General features: G+C 35.2%; 1 protein-coding gene across 4 annotated transcripts in view; it reads right to left on the reverse strand.

Moving 5' to 3' along the window:
- Positions 1 to 1,591: 1,591 nt before the first annotated feature.
- FBXO8 (F-box protein 8) overlaps positions 1,592 to 18,753 on the reverse strand; it is a 28,640-nt gene continuing 11,478 nt past the window's right edge. For all 4 annotated transcript variants that reach the window (XM_072406060.1, XM_072406062.1, XM_072406061.1 and 1 more), the window contains 5 exons: positions 16,319 to 16,629; positions 8,112 to 8,238; positions 6,681 to 6,799; positions 6,003 to 6,199; positions 1,592 to 2,194 (listed from right to left, as the gene is read on the reverse strand). In XM_072406060.1, coding sequence (XP_072262161.1) covers positions 2,007 to 2,194; positions 6,003 to 6,199; positions 6,681 to 6,799; positions 8,112 to 8,238; positions 16,319 to 16,620 — 933 coding nt within the window. In that variant the 5' untranslated portion in view covers positions 16,621 to 16,629 and the 3' untranslated portion in view covers positions 1,592 to 2,006. The remainder of the gene's footprint in view (positions 2,195 to 6,002; positions 6,200 to 6,680; positions 6,800 to 8,111; positions 8,239 to 16,318; positions 16,630 to 18,753) is intronic.

Raw genomic sequence — 18,753 nt, forward strand, 5'->3', positions numbered from 1 at the left:
GCAGTAAAAACACAATTTTACAAAATAATATTTACCTTTTTAGCTCAGAAATATTTCCATTGGAATGTTTTATAGGCCTGTAATTGAGGAGCCAGTAACCGTATGTTGACCTGAAATGCAGACTGCAGGCATACGCCCGTACAGGATGTAACTCCCTTAAGTTCGTTTGGTTCCTAGGGTGGAGTATCCCCTTCCATGTATGATGATGTCAGGTGCCCATAGTTTTGTGGCATATCATCATTTCTCATTTCATGAAACCCAACATAAAGTTTATTATAAAAAAAAAAAAAAACATTTACAGCTAAATAGAAAACTGTAAAAAAAGCAAGGAACCATGGCAGTAGAGATTTTTCCTCATAGGGCTAAAGATGGATTTTTAGATGATGGCAGATAAACTGTCTGAATGAAACAATAGAAGCAGTTACCATACAAACCTCTGAGGGAGGCACTTTTAGACTACATAGGAGAAAAGGTAATGATATTAAACTGTGAAGACTGACCCATGCCCATTGAAGGATTTTTATTTAAATTGGTTGTTGAAAGTGGTTCTAAAACTATGGTTGTAGCCAACAAGTTTCATTGTTTACTAAATTGATCAGAGATCTGTTTGAAAATGTCTGGATCCAAGAATATTACAACTTAGTTCAACATTGGATAGGCTTCACCAAACCCTATGAAAAAAGTGCTGACCTTTTAAACGAGTGCATACAACAGACAAAATGAAGAACAGCAATACGGCATTACTACTGCCACCCATTCAAAATTTACCACTGGCAAGTCCAGTTTCCCCAACGGTAATATTTATATAAGACTCTGACCTATGCAGCTGTACCTGGTCTCATACCTAGCGGTCTCTGATCCAGTGACACATCACAGATCAGATTGCTGAGAAAGGGCCCACACGTGCTCAGCAATTAAATTTAACTACATAGAATTTGCAATAGAGGTTCCTCTTCAAAATCTAACCAATAGTTAGATTGCAGATTACTTTCCAAATTTGGAATAAAATATTTTTAAAAGTGGCTGGGTGATCTAGTCAGCAATATCCCACTAAATTGGGGACAGGTAAGTAAAAGACTTAAAGGGAAGGCAAGGTGTTGTGTGTGCTCCGAAAGACTTGATAGATATAGCAGTAAACAAAATAGCTATATTGCTGCTTTAAAAAATGTATATAAGTAAGAAACAATGTCACTAGCTATGATGCATGCACAGCAATATTCAATCCAAAAAGATTCAGCCTTGGCCTGTCAGTTGTGTATACGACCTCTCCTCCAAGCGGGGAGATCTCACAATATTTGGCTTTACATGGCTTGCATTTACCAATGATAGGTAAAATACAGGCAGTGGTGTCAAGAAACATTGAGCTGTCCAACAGAAAGCAGTGTTTGTTTTCTATTATAAACCAACCCCTTTATTTGCTAAATAATATACACTAAATTATTGTTCAATCATTTAAACAAATACAGTTTCCCAATCACAACTGCAGGAATACCTCACGTATGTCAACACTTTTTTTAAACAGTTCTTTTTAATAAAATATATAAAAAAATTCAAATCACTCAAGGCAAGAAGAAGCAAGAAACACAGAAACTTAAATTAAAATACTTTACATATTTAATATTTTATATTATGATTATAAATCTCTTTAGTTTATGTACAAATTACAAGATATTAAAAAAGAAAAACAATGCTTTCAAAAACAAAACCTAGTGTTTTTAAATCCAACACCCTGAAGAAGGCCTACATTGTAATGTCAGTTTAACAGTCATAAGTGGCTAAGTCAGTCTAATGGCACGGGTATGTGCAGGACATGATAAGCAAAACTATTATAAAAAAATAATTCTGCAATCATTTCATTGCTAAGAAAGGAGACCACACATAATTAGTTTGCAGCCAGAGGTTAGAATGACCAGCACTAACATAACCCCATCTATGCCGTCTCCAATGCAGCCATGGGGAGCAGTTGTAGGACTATACTTAGGTTTTAGACTCTACAGATTGTGCATCTAGACAGCAACATGGCCAACAAGGTAAATGTTGTCATAAAGATGCCCTACAAATTCTTCACTAATATTCTGAGCAGCACGCCGTGTGTTTCTGATAAATTCTCTCTTTGACATTTTGTTCTTCACATGAGGACTGGCGAGGTCGATGGAAAGCAGAATCAAAGAATAGCACAGGACATACACTGCATCTAAACAAAATACAGAGAAAAAAAATAAACAGGCTGACATTAATACAAAATTGGCAAAAAGAAAATACAACAAAGTCATGCTTGGGAAAACTTTGACTAACAAAACACATGCAGAAATGTTACTCTCACCAAATGCTGCACATTTTTGTTTAAATAAATGTATGTGCTCAAATAGTTGGCCCCATCTTCATGTACACAAACTTGCACTGCAGTTTAATTTAGAATGATAATATTAGAATAGTAGAAAAAAAAATAAAATGCAAATTTGAAACTATTTCAAGAAAAAGGCTTTGAACCTGCGATACGATGACAACTATGTAATCAGAAACCACACAACCATTAATAAGCCATTCCTGCTATGCGATGTATGAATCAGTGAATGACTTAGTTATGTGGTTATCTGCTTGGCCAGCCAATGGTTTCCAGTGGGGGGTCTTGGTTCAAATGTTACAAGAATTATCTTTTAAGAACAAACATGTTTAAAGTGACCTTGTCCCTGCTTAGTAAAAGAAGAGGCACTAAACCTTCCTTTCCAACAGCCTGTGTCTTTAAAGGTGACCACATTACTGCTCCGGAGCTTTCCGAAGGTATTCCATTAGTCAGATGGATTTAATACCTGCTCCTTCATCATGTACAAATGTTCTTCCTAATAGGAGGAACCATCAAATCCATCAGGAAGAGGAAGTGTGGAATACCCTGCAGTGGCAGGAGTGCAGTGAAGCAGCAGTATTTCAAGACACAGGCCACCAGAAAGATAAGTATAGTGCTTCTTTTTTTGATGTAAATATCTATTTATGTATCATTTTTCTATGTATATGTGTACATGGGGCAGCACATTAAAAGAACATGTGGTATTTGATACCACAACAAAAAGTAATGCACAATATGTATGCATTACTGCTTCTTCTCAAAATGCAAGTCTTCAAACTGCAGGAGTAAAAAAAATGCATTCCTTGTTGGGGTGCTAAGGTATGTCAACATGTCAACATTTTTAGGATGGAGGCAGATTGACTGGGAGCTCTCTTTAGGACTAGCACACACTAGTGCTTTCTGATCCAAAAAAACAATTAATTCTAATATGGATTTTTTTTAAATGTAGTACCTGATCAGAAGCTAATTAGTTGTGGATGGATTGGACATCAGAGTACAGAAGTTGTATCTTGTGTGAGAACAAAAGTACTGTATATCCAATGTGAATTATAATCACTGTCTATCTAGGAAAAAAGGTTGAATCTGGAATGTGTGTGCAATGTCTTGGGGTCCTATATAAAAAAGTACTTTTAAGGTAAGTACTAATCCCTAAACAAGGAGGTTGACTAAGGTATGGTACTTGCTGTGGGTTGTGCCAGGCATGTTATGTGATGTCATGATACTCTGGTTTTGTTGGATAAAACAATAACAATTCTGTATGTAATCAGTATGCTGCAAAAGTGTTTGACTCTTGATTACTAAAAACATCAGCTTTAGAGTAATCAATAATATAGACAGGACCAGAGCCACTTTTCAGCTTTGCTTCATGACTTATAAAGTTTTTCATAAGTGAAGTGACAACTTTTACAAGGAAACCATGTGCTTGAGCCACAGTAGATAACAAATGTGCTAGATATAGCGGCTGTCACTATTGCTCTGGGACACCTATGTCTTTATTGAATATTTTACAATAAACATATTTGCCTGACCATATTAGTGCATAGCAATCCTTATCAACAGGCCTCATTCTAATGCAACCATAAAATAACATTTTATGAGCTACCTAATCAACAAACATAAACTGAAAAACAATGATACAAAAAAGACAGAAAGACAGGGAAATGCAAAAACATATGGACAGTAAGCAACATTGAAGAGAGATACTGTAACTCTTGTAGGAAAGCAGAAGGCAGTAATTTGTGGTATACACAAAGTCTGGCAGTACCAGGAACTTTGTGGCTTACACAATCAAAAGCCCTAGACTTATGATACTCACATTCACATAACGGCTAAAAGATAGCTTAAAATAGATGAATAAATGGTTGTCAAATCTGGCATAGTGACAGAAGATGATCTGCGGCATGTGCTTGTCCGTATATTACACTATTTTACAACTAATATTTTTTAAATATGACCTTTTCCCTACACCATGTGTTTTCACTTTTATTCTCTTACAGCTAGGTCTTTATGTGCCTCCATTACTGTTCTAAAACAAAGACACATAGGTCCTAAAAATGTACTTGGGAAGCAAACACTATATACTTGTAATATTGATAAATGCAGCTTTAATGTCTGTACTGATAAGTGTACGGCCCACAGGGAAGTGAAGTGTGTGCACATTCTGCTTGAAGACATATTTATTTTGGAGAAACATATTAGCAGCTTAACCTCTTATCACTGTTATAAAGCAAAAAACTGAGGAAATAGTTCTTTAGCATTGTAGGGAACTAGAATAGGTTGAGATCAGTTGTGTAAACATCGTTCAACATTTTTTAATACATTTTTTTATAGGACCATAACATGAGAAAAGAGCTTCTGGAGATCCTCTCCATTCAGGCAGGCTGCCTATCACGTAAATGTCTTACAAAGCCATCAGACGAGCCACTGCTGTGACTCAGGTTGTAAATTTCATCTTGAGCCAATGGGCTTTGTAAACATTCTTTTTTTATAAGAGGTGAGGTAATTGGAAAGTGTGAACTGGCTCAAATAAAAAAATAAATATTTATATGCTATAGGTAAAATTGATGCCAATAGAATGTAATTATTATTTTAAACTGTATGGGCTCTAATTATGTGAAATCTGACAATCCCTTCAACATTCCCTGGTGGGAATCAGTTACTGATATAGACACACATGGACCTGGAATATTCTCCCAAGGGAATGTCTGATTCCCTGTTTCACAAATAGAGCCCAATATATTTAGTCCTAAACATAGTAAGTAAAGAAAACACAACCACCATCAATTATTGTTAAAAGCAATATAATATATTAGGTTTTCTATGTAATATCATGCCAAGCTGTTCCTATAAACAATTTATTGAGGTTTTAACTACACATTTACATTGGGTAGTATTGGATTGTATTATCTCTATTTAAAAATAAAAGTGATTAGCCATTGCTGTTCAATATGTAAATTCTGTGCGCCATAGTTTAATCATACCTTCTCTTTTGCAGGTAACCTCAGATAAGATTTATTTGTTGGCAGTTATATTCTAATTGATTTAGGTGTTGAACTTAAAAGGTATTTTTACAATGTGATACACAACGGATCTAAAACCACTCAGTGGGCACCAAATGCCTTTGAAAACCTGGCCATTATCAATAAAAGGTGCAGTCACATCATTCGCTGTACTGAACACAGCCAGAACCGTAAGTGGTACCCAGCAGGTCCACCCAGACTAGCTAGTAGGCAGATACATGACCAGTTACCCTGCACAGTGACAGCAGAGAAAAGTCTTTATTACAGTACACGTCTAAAGAGAACTACAGGAGAAATTTAATGGTGGATCACTGCAGAGATATTTATTATTGTTATTTTTATTATTAATAAACAGTATTTATATAGCACCAACATATTACACAGCGGTGTACATTAAATAGGGATTCATAAAATGCACTCCAAGATTCAAGAAGAAAGGTCCCACATGGCTCAAATATGTAGATAATAGTAGAAAATCAAAAAATCTGGGGTAAAAAAAAACAGATTCCCATTTGGTGAACGGACGTGCAGTTTGAATGATAGCATTTTAAACAACTGTAAATACCCACCAAGTGTAATCTAAGAACTAGTCTAAAAAGACTTTGTAGAAGTCACACATGTCACTTTTTTCTCCTTACCAGGGCTAAGGCCAAGGTCCCGTGCTAGAGTTGGATTGCAAGCACAAAATCTGTGAGAAAATTTAGTGATGAGTGTTTCCAGGTATTCTCCGCGTTCTTCTGGAGCATGTATATGTCGAAAAAAGTCTCTCAGTGCATTTGGTAGAAACTGATTGCTGAAGTTGTGAAGAGTCACTAAATCATCCAATACATCCCGCCTATATAAAAAAAGCAAAAAACAATGCATAACAATCATAGTTTAGAAAAATAAAAAGTAATAAATTATTGTCCCCCCCACCACCACAAGATATTTTAGTCTCCTGTTATAAATTGTGTTTCCGTGAAGCTACTGGATTCCTGGTTACTTATTTTATATGTAGTAAAACATTACCCTGCAGGGCAGCTGGCGGGAGATAAAACAGAAAATATACTGGGGGGTAGGGTCAGGAAGAAATGTAGGCAACAGCTTTGCACTTCAATTCTTTAGAATATACAGTCAAAAAAAAAAAAACCCTGAAAGGTCACTTCTTTGTGCACTTGGCCTACAATACACTTTCAACATAGAAATATATCAAATAAAAACTGCAAATAGCAACAAACCCTCTATTCACTATTTTTTAATATCCAGGAATAGGTACATGTTACATTTGATCTTGATATATTTTCATGGAATAATTTTGCTTTATTGTTTATCTTCACCTTTCATCAAGATATATCCTTAGTTTCTTCCAGTTGAGTGTTCTGGTATAAAATATGAATTTTGCTATTTCTTTTGGTGAATCATCCAGGATTCCTCTAGATAAAAAATACTCAATGCCCTAAAAAACAATAAAAAAGGTAAGAATGTAACAAGTTACCATTAAAATGAGCTAAAGCAGAGTACTTATTTGATATATTGGTAATTATTTCATATTAGAATATATGCAAATGAACCTCTACAAAAACAAAAAAGATTTCTGGTTAAAGCTTGTGTTACATGCAGATTGATAGTAATGTGCAATATTTGCCCACTTCTTTACAACTCTGCTCAAGCTCAGTCAAATTGAAAGGTGACGAATGCTGGATTGCCATCTTCAAGCCATTCTACAGATTTCCATGTCATCGTTTTCTCTTTAAACTCTGTGTGGTAATTTTGCTGTGTGCTTTTAGTCATTGTAACGTTGGAAGGTGAACATTTCCATTGATACATTTTTTACAGAGGCAGCTTACTTAAAAATTGTGAATGTATTTTGCATTATTCATTTTTCCTTCTATCCTGATAAATACACCTTTAACTGCTGCCGAGAAACAACACATAAAAACGTTGCTACCTGCCTGCTTACTGTAGGCATTTTATACTTTGAATGATAAACTGTATTGGCTTTCTAGCAGATGTACCTTTTGGTTTTGAGGCCATAGTTTGATTTTGGTCTTAGCTGACTATAACACCTTTTTCTACTTGGCCTCACAATCTTCATGGTGCATTTTGGCAAAACTCAATCAGGATTTGATATTGATTTTTTTAAGTGCAACCCTCCCATACAAGTCATGTGATATTTTTGTCACTAGCACATAGCGACAATTCCTTGCCATAAATTCCTGTATCTGCTTCAAAATTGCCATAGGCCAATTAGTAGCCTCTCAACTTTTCCTATCTGCTCTTCTATCCAGTTTGGAGGAACAGTCTGATCTGTAGGGGGTCCTAGTAGTAACAAACACTTTCCAATGAGTTTGAAAGTCGTTTTTATGAAGGGGGATGATCCTTTATGGATCTTGGTGATTCTGTTTTTTTTTCTGAACTGTTGTAATTATATCTTTAAGTTGTGTTGTGTAAAAAAATGCTGGAAATTTATTTTGTGGGTCTTCATTTCTGGCTGCAAATGCAAAAAAATGTGGCAATAATTAATGTATGTTTTAAAATCCCTAGAATGGCGTGTGAATCATACACAGAAGACCTCATGTATCAAGGAGCCAGGACATTTTTCCTGAGGAGGGCAGCTCTGGAAAAGATTAATATGATGTGTTGGACAACATACATGTGGAGCAATTAAACAAATAGGGCAAAACATACTATGTTTATCCAATATAAATACCTATTTTCTAATCTTTATATCTGTATTTTATTCAGGTAAGAACATAAAGTACACCCACCTCATGTGGATTAGCATTAAAAGTAAGGCTTCCTTCATCCAGTCGCATGTAAAGATTTCGGTAAGAAAATCCTGGCGGATGTCTTTTATGGTATATAGAACAATGTCCCCAAGTGGACTTGCATAATCTAAATAGGGAACAGTAAAAATGATGTCTCCTTATAAAAATGTACTTATAACAAAAAAAAAAAAAAGGTAAGCATAGCAATAAAAGCAGAATAAATGAAAAAAATGTAACTAGACCATTATATTAGTTATACAGAAATGAGAAGACATTCTGTGTTAATAGATTTTATTCAACCTAACTATAACTTCTAGGAAAGGTTTATGGATTTTAAAGGCACCACATTTTATCAAAGTCCATATACTTTTACTAGAAGTTATATGTATGAGGACATGACACTTGTAATTGGTTTCCATCACATAGCACTATGAGATTATTTACCTTAACCATCAAAACTTCTAGCTTTATAATGTCAGTAGACCCTAACAATGAACTTTTTTGTTCTCTTTGTGGTCAGTATTTTGTTGTATCAATTCAATGGGTGTAATAGCTAGGTGTAAAGATTTCAGAATTCGCAAGCTGTAACTTCTGAGCATTCTGTGCACAAGGAGGAGTTATGGAGATGAGAAGAGGCCATGGTTCACTATTATCTCTTGTAAAGATGTGGAAGCCAACAAAGGAAACTAAAATTTGTTTTTTCGTAACATTTTTTTTTCTGATCCTACTATTAACGCACTTTCTGCCCTACAGTCAAAGTTTACTAACTTACCATGCTAATCTTTTATTCAGGTTTGAATTATCCACTCCTTGCTATAACAGAGTGGAGTTGCTTTATAGCTCAAAAACGATTGCAGGGAAAGTTAATAAAATAAATAATTTCAGTCCCCAGAAAAGTACAAAATGAATGGAATTCTTGCAGGGTCAACAAATATTTTTCATACTTGCATAAAAAGTATTTATTCTAAACCTATTTGAAACAAAGACAATAAATGCAGCTACCACATCTCTCAGGACTGACAAATTGCACATTACAGTTTAGATATACTGTACTTTTTCTCATACGCATACAAAAAAGCAGAGTGAAGAAAATACCACCCACTACCATTCAATTGTTAAATATCAGGTACTGGATACCAGGCTTAGACAAATATGCATGGCATTTATTTACACTATACTAAAAAATATGCTATGATTTAAATAATATTTAAACATTTTTTAGTTTTTTAAATCCTTAGTTGCTCAACATGAATTTTTTGGAAGATAATTTAATTGTGAATACAATTTCATAACTGTTCCAAGGTAATTTCCGTTGTCTTTATAGTTCCTGACAGTTGTGCTTAAATAAAATTTCATGAAAGTCTTCCTTGTACAATTACAGATTACATTAATAACTAAAAGCTTGTGAATCCAATTTCAAAATAAGTGGAAATGGCCCAGAATTGAAAGCAATTATTCCAAACCCCCAAATGATTAAAGTCAAACAAATGATTAGATAATGTGCTTAGATGCTGCAGAGGAAATGAAGTGATATTATTGCCAATAACAAAGCGTACAAAATAAAACACATTGTGCACTTATAACACAAACACAAGAGAATTAGTATTTAAAAAGGACAATCTGATCTAATACAATAGGTGAAGTTCCAGATCAGATATGACAAATGTAAGATTCTGAAAGTGTTTAGGGTTTACTACTATGAGGTCTTATGGTAACAAATTATAACAATAAGTAAGCACTAAATGGGTATACACAGTAAAGGTAATGCATAGCAATGAACACAAGTAGGAAACTGCACATTTTTCTATAACCTACAGGAGAATCCCCCTTTTATTTGACAAATATGAATCGTGCTTCCATTGGGGAGATTTCCCCCTACTTCCTGATCAGATAAATAATCATCAACAGTGATTAAAAGAAATTCATGTTCAGTGCATGGGGGTACATGTATACATGGCAGGGTTGGGTGGAAGGCACTTTTAACTTTTTTATAAAGTCACTTTATTCCATTTCATTCAGTCACATTTATCATGTTAGTGTGGCCAAGCTAATATAAAATAATATCCAACAAGATGAAACAGTAACTGCCCTTCCCTTTTCTCTTGTATTAAACAAATTTCTTCTAAAGTAAAGTGGTAGAAGCCACAGACACTTAAAGAAAATGACTGAACCGATGTGTCTTCAAAGAAAAAGATTTGCGTGAACCTATACATATACAGTATATGTATGATAAACCTTCTTCCCTTAATACTATGATTAAACATGATGCCAGTTCCAATGATTGTGTCCCTTCCAATAAATGCTTCCAGCTTTTACCCAGAACTTGGTAGCCCTCTTCTCAGAGACATTTCTTGAATTCTTATGAATAAATCTAGCATATATTGTGGTATTTAAGCCACATCTGAATCCAATCATTCATGTTTCACATCAATCACTTTGGTAATCTGAGTAGTGGGTTCAAATCATAGCGAGCACTTCAGTATTGGTGCTTTCTAGCCTGACATAATTGACCTTTGACGTACACCTCTCAGATAATATGGAGGGCTTTTCTGTGTATTTTTAGAATACAGTTTCTCACTGTTCTTACCTATGATCATAGCTGCAAACCACAGACCTCTCAGGAGAATTGTCTCATCTTAGTTTCCACTAAGTCAGTACCACACAATTATAGCAAGAGAGAAACAGAAAAGACGTTTAAAGTACTAGAAGCTAGCTTCATATACCGAGGGATAAAGGATTGCTGTAGGTGCCTAGTTGTCAACTATATTTTTAATCGCCGAGATTAAAATATTAGAAAATAATATTTTACACCTTATTTGGTGAAAACACTATTTATGTTTTTTAATCTTTAACAGTCAGACATGTGGAATAATTTAGGGACTTTCTTTCCGGATTGTCATTCCAACAGTTTGGCATAGCTGCCATTAGAAATTAAAGATATGTTTTGCATCTAGACTTGGGTACTTTTTGAAGGAGATTTATTAGTTGAATTTCTCTGAGAAATGGCAACCTCCCAAACCTAAACTATTACTATCTACATATGATACCGTACAAAGGATTACATTAATCAACCTCTGTGGTTGTCAGGAATTATATGTGAGAACTGTGACAATGCCAAACTTCACTTTATATTAAATGTTACTCAGTTATGTTTCATCCAAGATTCACTAACATAAAGGTACTAATTTTGGATAAAGTTGGGTGAATCTTTTAAAAAAGCATTGATAAATAGTCCCAATCGTGTTAGCTTTTGAAAGATTTTTACATACTAATACCTGATGCTTCTTAAATAAAGACATTCATGATATAACACTACTTTAGTGCAACACATGGGTTTACAATTTCAAAACTAGTTGATCAAACCTAAGAGACAACTTTCTTGTTTAAGGGGGAATCTACAATTTGAGATTGTAAGCTCTTCGGGGCAGGGTCCTCTCCTCCTGTATCACTGTCTGTATTAGTCTGTCATTTGCAATCCCTCTTTATTGTACAGCGCTGCGTAATATGTTGGCGCTATATAAATTCTGTTTAATAATAATCATAATAATAATAATAATAGTAGGGTTACTTATGGTTTAACAGTGATCTTTTGCACATTTTTTTTTAATCCACGAAGCAAAGCACAAAAGAAAGCCAAGTGCTTGTATCTCTACAAAGAAACATGGTGTAGAATGCAGCTTAGAAAGTTGAAACTCTAATCATTATGCTTGTAAATTAGGGTGGTGTGTGGAATGAGGGCAAAGCTGGAAAGTGCCCAATGTAGAGTGGCAGTGGAGTTCTGAGTGATGAAATAATCTTTACATCACTTAGTCTGACAGGAAGAAGAAAAAGAAATAAGGGAACCCTCTGGTTTTGCCCTGCATGGACAAAACACAGATTCACCCTAAAGTAAACATTTTTATTATTATTATTATTACTACGCAGTATTTAAATAGCGTCAACATATTACACAGCACAAGTCTGTAGTCATGTCACTAACTGTTCCTCGAAGGAGCACACAATATGTCTTTATTACAGTTTAACGGCAATTTGTGTGGTAGACAATAAACGTAACAGCATTTTTGGAATGTGGGAGGAAACAGGAGAACCTGAAGGAAACCCACCCAAACAGGGGGAGAACCTGCAAACTCCATGTAGATCGTGTTCTGGCTGAGATTCGAACCTGGGACACAGCACTGCAAAGGTCAGAGTGCTAATCATTGAGGCACCATGCTGCAGTATGCTAAACCATCTACATTTAGAGCCTGAAAACATGTAGGTCCTCTTACCTACCTGCGCCAACCCTCTTTAATTCTTAGGAGTTCCCCACATCCTCCATGTGCCCCAATATAAAACCTTTACTGTTTCAGAAAAAGTGAAGGCCAGGCTTGTCTCCTTCAGCAGCTATTTTTTAATGGCCAACCAAGTTTTTTTTAGAAGACAAAAGAAATGAAAAGCATACACATGTACAATCTGTATTTTGTCTAGATCCAAATGCACATGAAATTTTGAATGCCATTTAATATCCTTGAGCGTTAGTGTAGACAGGCATTGCATTAGGAGAGAAGATCTGCCTACACAATTTAGGCCTCTTCCCCAATCTTATAGAAAACTATACTAAACTGTCTGATGTTATGCCAAATCACAAGTGTATAATTCATAAACACATCAAAAAAGAAAACAAACTTAAAGAGACTTAAAGGCATAAATAAAAAAATATATACAAAACTTTATTTTTTTATGCCTATTCCTCTCTTCCCCAACTATGTATTGTTAGTGGGTATAAATTATACTTCTTTAATCCCTGTCTTCTGCAATAGTGGTGTTATGTCACTATCTTTCCTGGTGAATGCAGCATGCATAATTTTACAAGACAACACTCCTAGTCTCCTGCAAAACTTTCTTCTAGTGACATTTTGGCAGTTTAGTATTAACAAGGGATCACATCCTCATCTTGACACTGTGGGGCAAAAATAATGGTAAAGTGATTAGAATTTTTCCTTTTTTTTTTTAGAAGCATTTTATACTTACTAATAATAGTTGATTTGGGATGGGGTGGGGAATCAAAATGTGTAAGCGGACCTTTAATTTTAGTGGAAGGTCCACTTAATCACATAATTAAAAATTAATTTCCTTGCAATGCAGGTACAGATCATAGGTCACTGGAGAGTGTGTTTGTTTTTTTTATGTATGTTTTCAATTATGATGATGTTAAAACCAAGGTTAATGGAGCCATAAAATAATTACAGATGGCTGTACATAAATAAAGGTCATTGAACCCCAAGTGTTTAAAATGATATACACAACATTGTTTAAAAAATAATGTTTAATTTACTCACATCAAGCACAGTCTGTATATTACTAGTATTTATGATTCATGTAATTAGTATATTTTTTAATAAATCATGTTGGGTAAATCTACATGTCATTGGTAACAACTGAGATTCTGCAAATAAGCATACAGAGCACTATTTTCAGATGTAGATTTGCATTAAAATCTGTAAGTTTTTCATTGATGCCTGCAGACATTTTGCATTTTATTAAAGTAATGTGAGCATATCTGAACTTGGAAAGGATACCTAAAGTGTATTTATACACAAAACTTCCAGACTCCATTACAGAGATTTCTGCCTACCGACTGTCCAATGGACAACTGTTTCACCATACTGTAAGAGAAGGAAACTCTTCAAAAGCAACACAGCTTCTTTCAGCTTCTCACTGTTTTCCTTTTTCCTGTTGCAGATATATCTTTAATTCCTGTCTAGTAAAAAAGTTGTCCCACAAACAGTAAAATATCCCTGATACAGCCCTATAAACAGATCAAACTGCCCCCAATTCTATTCCCCACTTTATTAAAAAAAAAAAAAAAAAAAAAAAAAAAAAAAGGACCAGCCATGGATACAATTTATTAGCTAGATCTGGGTAGCTAGACCAAATTAGAATTATTTAAGTTTAAATTTGAATTGTTATTGCATTCAGTAGGGATTGTTTTGTTGTAAGGTTTTATTTTTACTTTTGTGAATATTTCAAATGGTATTACGTTACAAACAGTACCATATGGTACTTTTTTTTTTTATATAGTTTACTTGTAGTGTTCTACACACTAACATGCTGTAAATGGGATTTTGCAGTCTGACTGATAGAAACTAGTATGGCTGAAAGGTGTGGAGGAGGCAAGCCAGCAAAAATCTGTGTGAAATTCTTCCATGGATAAAAAAAAGTGACTATCCAATGGATCCTGTAGTGCAATGATGTTATTGTAAACATTCTTATTATAATAATAATTGTTAGGTAATTCCCAGGCAAATGTTCAGAAAAGAAAAAAAAATGGCATTCCGGCATTCCCTATCAAAAGTCTATCAATAAATAAATCAAATGTTGATCATGAATGCCCGCATTTTAATTATCACTGTTTGTATTGAATCCAACATCTGGACTATAAAATGATCACCCTAAAGCAGAACAAAACTTGTTGGTGGGTGGTGAGCTTATGCCATAAACAGACAATTATGGCACAGACTTACCCTGTACAGTTGTCCTGCAGAGATGACCGATGCAGCAACAGGCAGGCAGGTCATCCATGCAGGCTCCATCCTTACCGCTCCACAGTGGAGACCACAATCCTCCTCACTGACTGGACAAAGTAACCCCTGCAAGTGTTACATTATCTCTGACTCTGCGTGTGGATGGGTAATGAAGAAGGAGCCAGGAAGTGAGTTGACAAAAAAAAAAAAAAAAAGACATTGAATGTCTCTTTTGACAAATAGTACTACCTCCTGGTGGTTTTTAGTTTTTCACTTTAGGTCTGCTTTACCTTTAGCCTATTACCATCTTCCCCATATTAAAGAAGAGATGGCTGTGGATTATAAGGATTATAGGAAAGTTGTGACCCACTGTGACACAGAAAGCATTAAGCCTGTTTAAAGAAAAAAAAAACTTATGCGACACACATGTAACTACAATTTATTGACACAAACAAGCTGAAAAACTCTATAACGAAAAAAGGCAAAATAAATAGGACGAATTAGCAAACACCACAAAAATTTAAGTACAACTGCAAATAAATAAAAATGCCAACAATGGCCTAAATTGAATTTTGGTTGCTTTGCAAATAATAAATATTTTGGAGATCCAGCAAATTTATTGCTTCATTATATAGTATGCAAACAGTATTAACACCCTCCTTAAATCACAAACAGCCAATGCTGGGCTTTGTTCTTAAAAGATAAAGGGGAGTCAGGGTTGGGCCAGGCTCTGGATGGTTCAAAATAAATGCCTACCAATCCAATAATGACCCCTTTCGCTTTTCTGCAAATTTATGAAATACCCTTTTGCTACTTACAGTATATCATATGTGGCGGAAGAGCTTGTAAAAATTGTGTGCGGGCTATACAGTGCAATGGTAAGATTGTGATACCTAATTTTTTTTTGTTGACACTGAATACAATTTTCTTTTATGGGGCCTGATTTATTAAAGCTCTCCAAGGCTGGAGAGAATACACTTTAATCGCTGAATCTGGATGATCCAGCAAACCTGGAATGGATTTGGTCCAGGATTGAAAACATTTGATAACAAATAGCAAATGACTTCTATGAAATCCATTCAAGATTTGTTGGTTCACTCAAGTTCACCATTGAAAGCTTTGGAGAACTTTAATAAATCAGACCTATTGTGAAAAGCATGGCATTTAATGAAAGGAAGCACAGGACAGGGAATGTGGCAGACGAAGATCCACAGTGGCCCACACAAAATTTGTATCTCCTCTGATGTGTCCCCAACAATCTACAAACATGATGTTTTTTGCAATAGTGTTGTTGTTGTTGTCTCAATGTGACATTATTGCAATAGAGGGACATGTGGTTCCTATACATGGTTCAATTACAAAATATGTCTACAAGCACATCTGACATTACAAGTAGCACTAAAGCAGTTGTTTTCCACAGGGCCAGGTTGGACGGTTGTAGCCATGCCTTTCCAGTTTTGGGTGTAGTTATCTACTCTTTTCCAACTCCATTGTGGAAGGAGCTGGATTTCCTACCTAATTTCCTATAAAATATTAACAAAAACACAATCTTACTTCTGAATATCACATAGTCTTACTAACTAGACTTGAACAGGAATGTTTATATCCTAAGCCATGTCAAATGGACCACATATTTATCAAGGAGTTTCCAACTCCAAATCCATCACTGTTTTTTTCACGTTTAATTTACACAATTTTACTTACCCTTGCCAAAGCAATTCGTCATTAGCTAGGTCTTGCCATACACAGGAAGCCAAACACAGATCAGTGGCATTAAGATAGGATAAAATAGTAAGGCTTAGCTCCGGTGGCAGCATTTCAAGATTAATAAACCCTTGTTCATCTTTTGCTTTTCTAGCTTTCAGCAGATGGTAGAGATCTATGCCACCCTGGGCATGTCTTCGATTGCTTATATTGTTGTCATTATCTGTGGTCAGGTAGGTGTGATCTAGATATCCTTGCTGAAATTGGTGATTTCTTGCGACTCTCCAAAGCCCTTGACCCATCTGTGAACCCTAATAGACACAAACATAAGCAATATTAGAACAAAATAATTACACTGGAATTCCTTGCCACTGTCTTTGTTTCTTTTATGGGAAGGTCTGAGCTTCTGATTATGCAGGACAGAGAACCTAAATTCTAAATGTAAAGGCTCTCTGCTGCCTCATTATGCACAACCTTTTGCTCTTTCAGAAAAATGATGCATGCTCCTGAAGCCTTGAGATAGCATTTCTTGCAGAGAGATAGATAGACAGAGAAAAAATGCAAAACACAGAAAAGTCTAAATAGCACAATAAAACAACCTAGTCTGACTTTAAAGATACAGTGTCACCCTATTGGTATCAAACTCGTCCTTTTTTGCATATTCTATACATAAAATACCACTAAAAAATACCATTTGCATCTCCACTATCAGACTCTTGTTATATCTTGGTTAATACTTATGTATACCTTCAAGTCCGTTCTCAACCACTCCAACCTCTCTTTTCTCACACCAATATGTTACTCAAGCACAATTATAAACCTAGCTAAAGTTTCTTATCAGTCCCCAGATGAAGCCACACAGTGAAACGCGTTTGGCCCAGAGACAGACTGACTTACTCATTGTTGAATACCAATTAAACCTGCTAGGAAATGTATCTGTATTTATTATTCTGTAGTTGTGCTTAGGTCAGTACAATTTTTGTCTAGATTTATTTGTATATATTTGACTATCTTAAAAGTTTTCACCAGAGTTGAATTCTGGTGAAAACCATACCAGTTTTTTTTTTTTTTGTTTTATTGTTGTTATCTTACCTACCAATAAATTTTGTTATATATTGTTGCCTAAAAAAACTCTCTTTTCTCTACAAATGTAAATTATGTACCTGCCAAAGGTGCTTTGGCAACTTGGGCAATAGCCTATTTTGGAAGTATCTCTTCCTCTGGGGTTTTTACTATATTGCTATATTATGTAACATTGTATTAAGGGTTATACATTTTTTTAATGTTAATTCCTATGATCAGCATTTGCACAAAAAGTAGTGCCGTGATGTTGAATGATACAGGGACAATATGTAGTGTTGCTTAATAAAAAAAAAAACCTGGAAAAATCAAAAAAAGGCAAATAATTCCTGACCTTTGCTCAGTGAATTGCATAAAAAGTAGTGCTATGATGTCTATGTGATGTTTACAAATAAACAAATGCAGATAACACTGTTTTATTCTAGTGATTGCACAAGGACTCCAATATTTAAGCATATGTTGTGTGTTCATTTTATATTAGAGCAGTTTTTCTAAAATCATATTAAAAAGTGATATTTTACCAACTTGCTTTTGGTATTGCAATATATTGAATTGTAACCCCTGTATCATGAAACTCATATTAAAAGATTTTGTCAATATACAGCCTTTTTACCCAGCAGAGGTTCCCAGAGCAGAGAGGGTAGAGGAGAGACAATACAGCCTCTAACAAAAACTAGCTTACATGTAACAAAAGACCTGTGGACAACGCTGGGCCTCACAATCTTGATCAGAACCTCTTCGCTTCTTCAATGACCTACTATTGACTTCTTCAGTTTTAACCTCGTCACACGCACGGCTCCAAGACTTTTCTAGAGCTGCCCCAGCTCTATGGAATGGTCTTTCGCGTCCTATTCAGCGTGCTTCTACTTTCTGCTCATTTAAAAGAGCACTCAAAACCCATTTTTTTCAAAATACCTACCAATCATCTTCTGTCTTTTAAAACCCTCACTACTTACCACCCCTCCTATTGTGTGTTACTTCCCCCACCTCCTAGACTCTTCAGGGCAGAGTCCTCTCCTCCTGTGTCACGGTCTGTATCTGTCTGTTATTTGCAACCCCTATTTAATGTACAGCGCTGCATAATATGTTGGCGCTATATAAATACTGGTAATTAATAATATCAATAAACCAGAGTATTATTATTTATTTTTTGACAAAATTTTAAAACAAGCATTTGGCCCTAATACTTAAACTGTTACATATATAAGCATACATATGTAAGCAACAAGATAGCAAATTTTTATGTGATGGTATATTCCCAGCCTGAAAGACCAGGGTACATCTTCTTGTCTGGGTCATAGCTGGGTCATGACCTGCCATGGGTGGATAATGAATAGCTGTACTACTGCTGGCAC

The sequence above is a fragment of the Pyxicephalus adspersus genome, chromosome 3, assembly GCF_032062135.1.
Source record: "Pyxicephalus adspersus chromosome 3, UCB_Pads_2.0, whole genome shotgun sequence".
In the NCBI taxonomy this organism is placed as follows: Eukaryota; Metazoa; Chordata; class Amphibia; order Anura; family Pyxicephalidae; genus Pyxicephalus; species Pyxicephalus adspersus.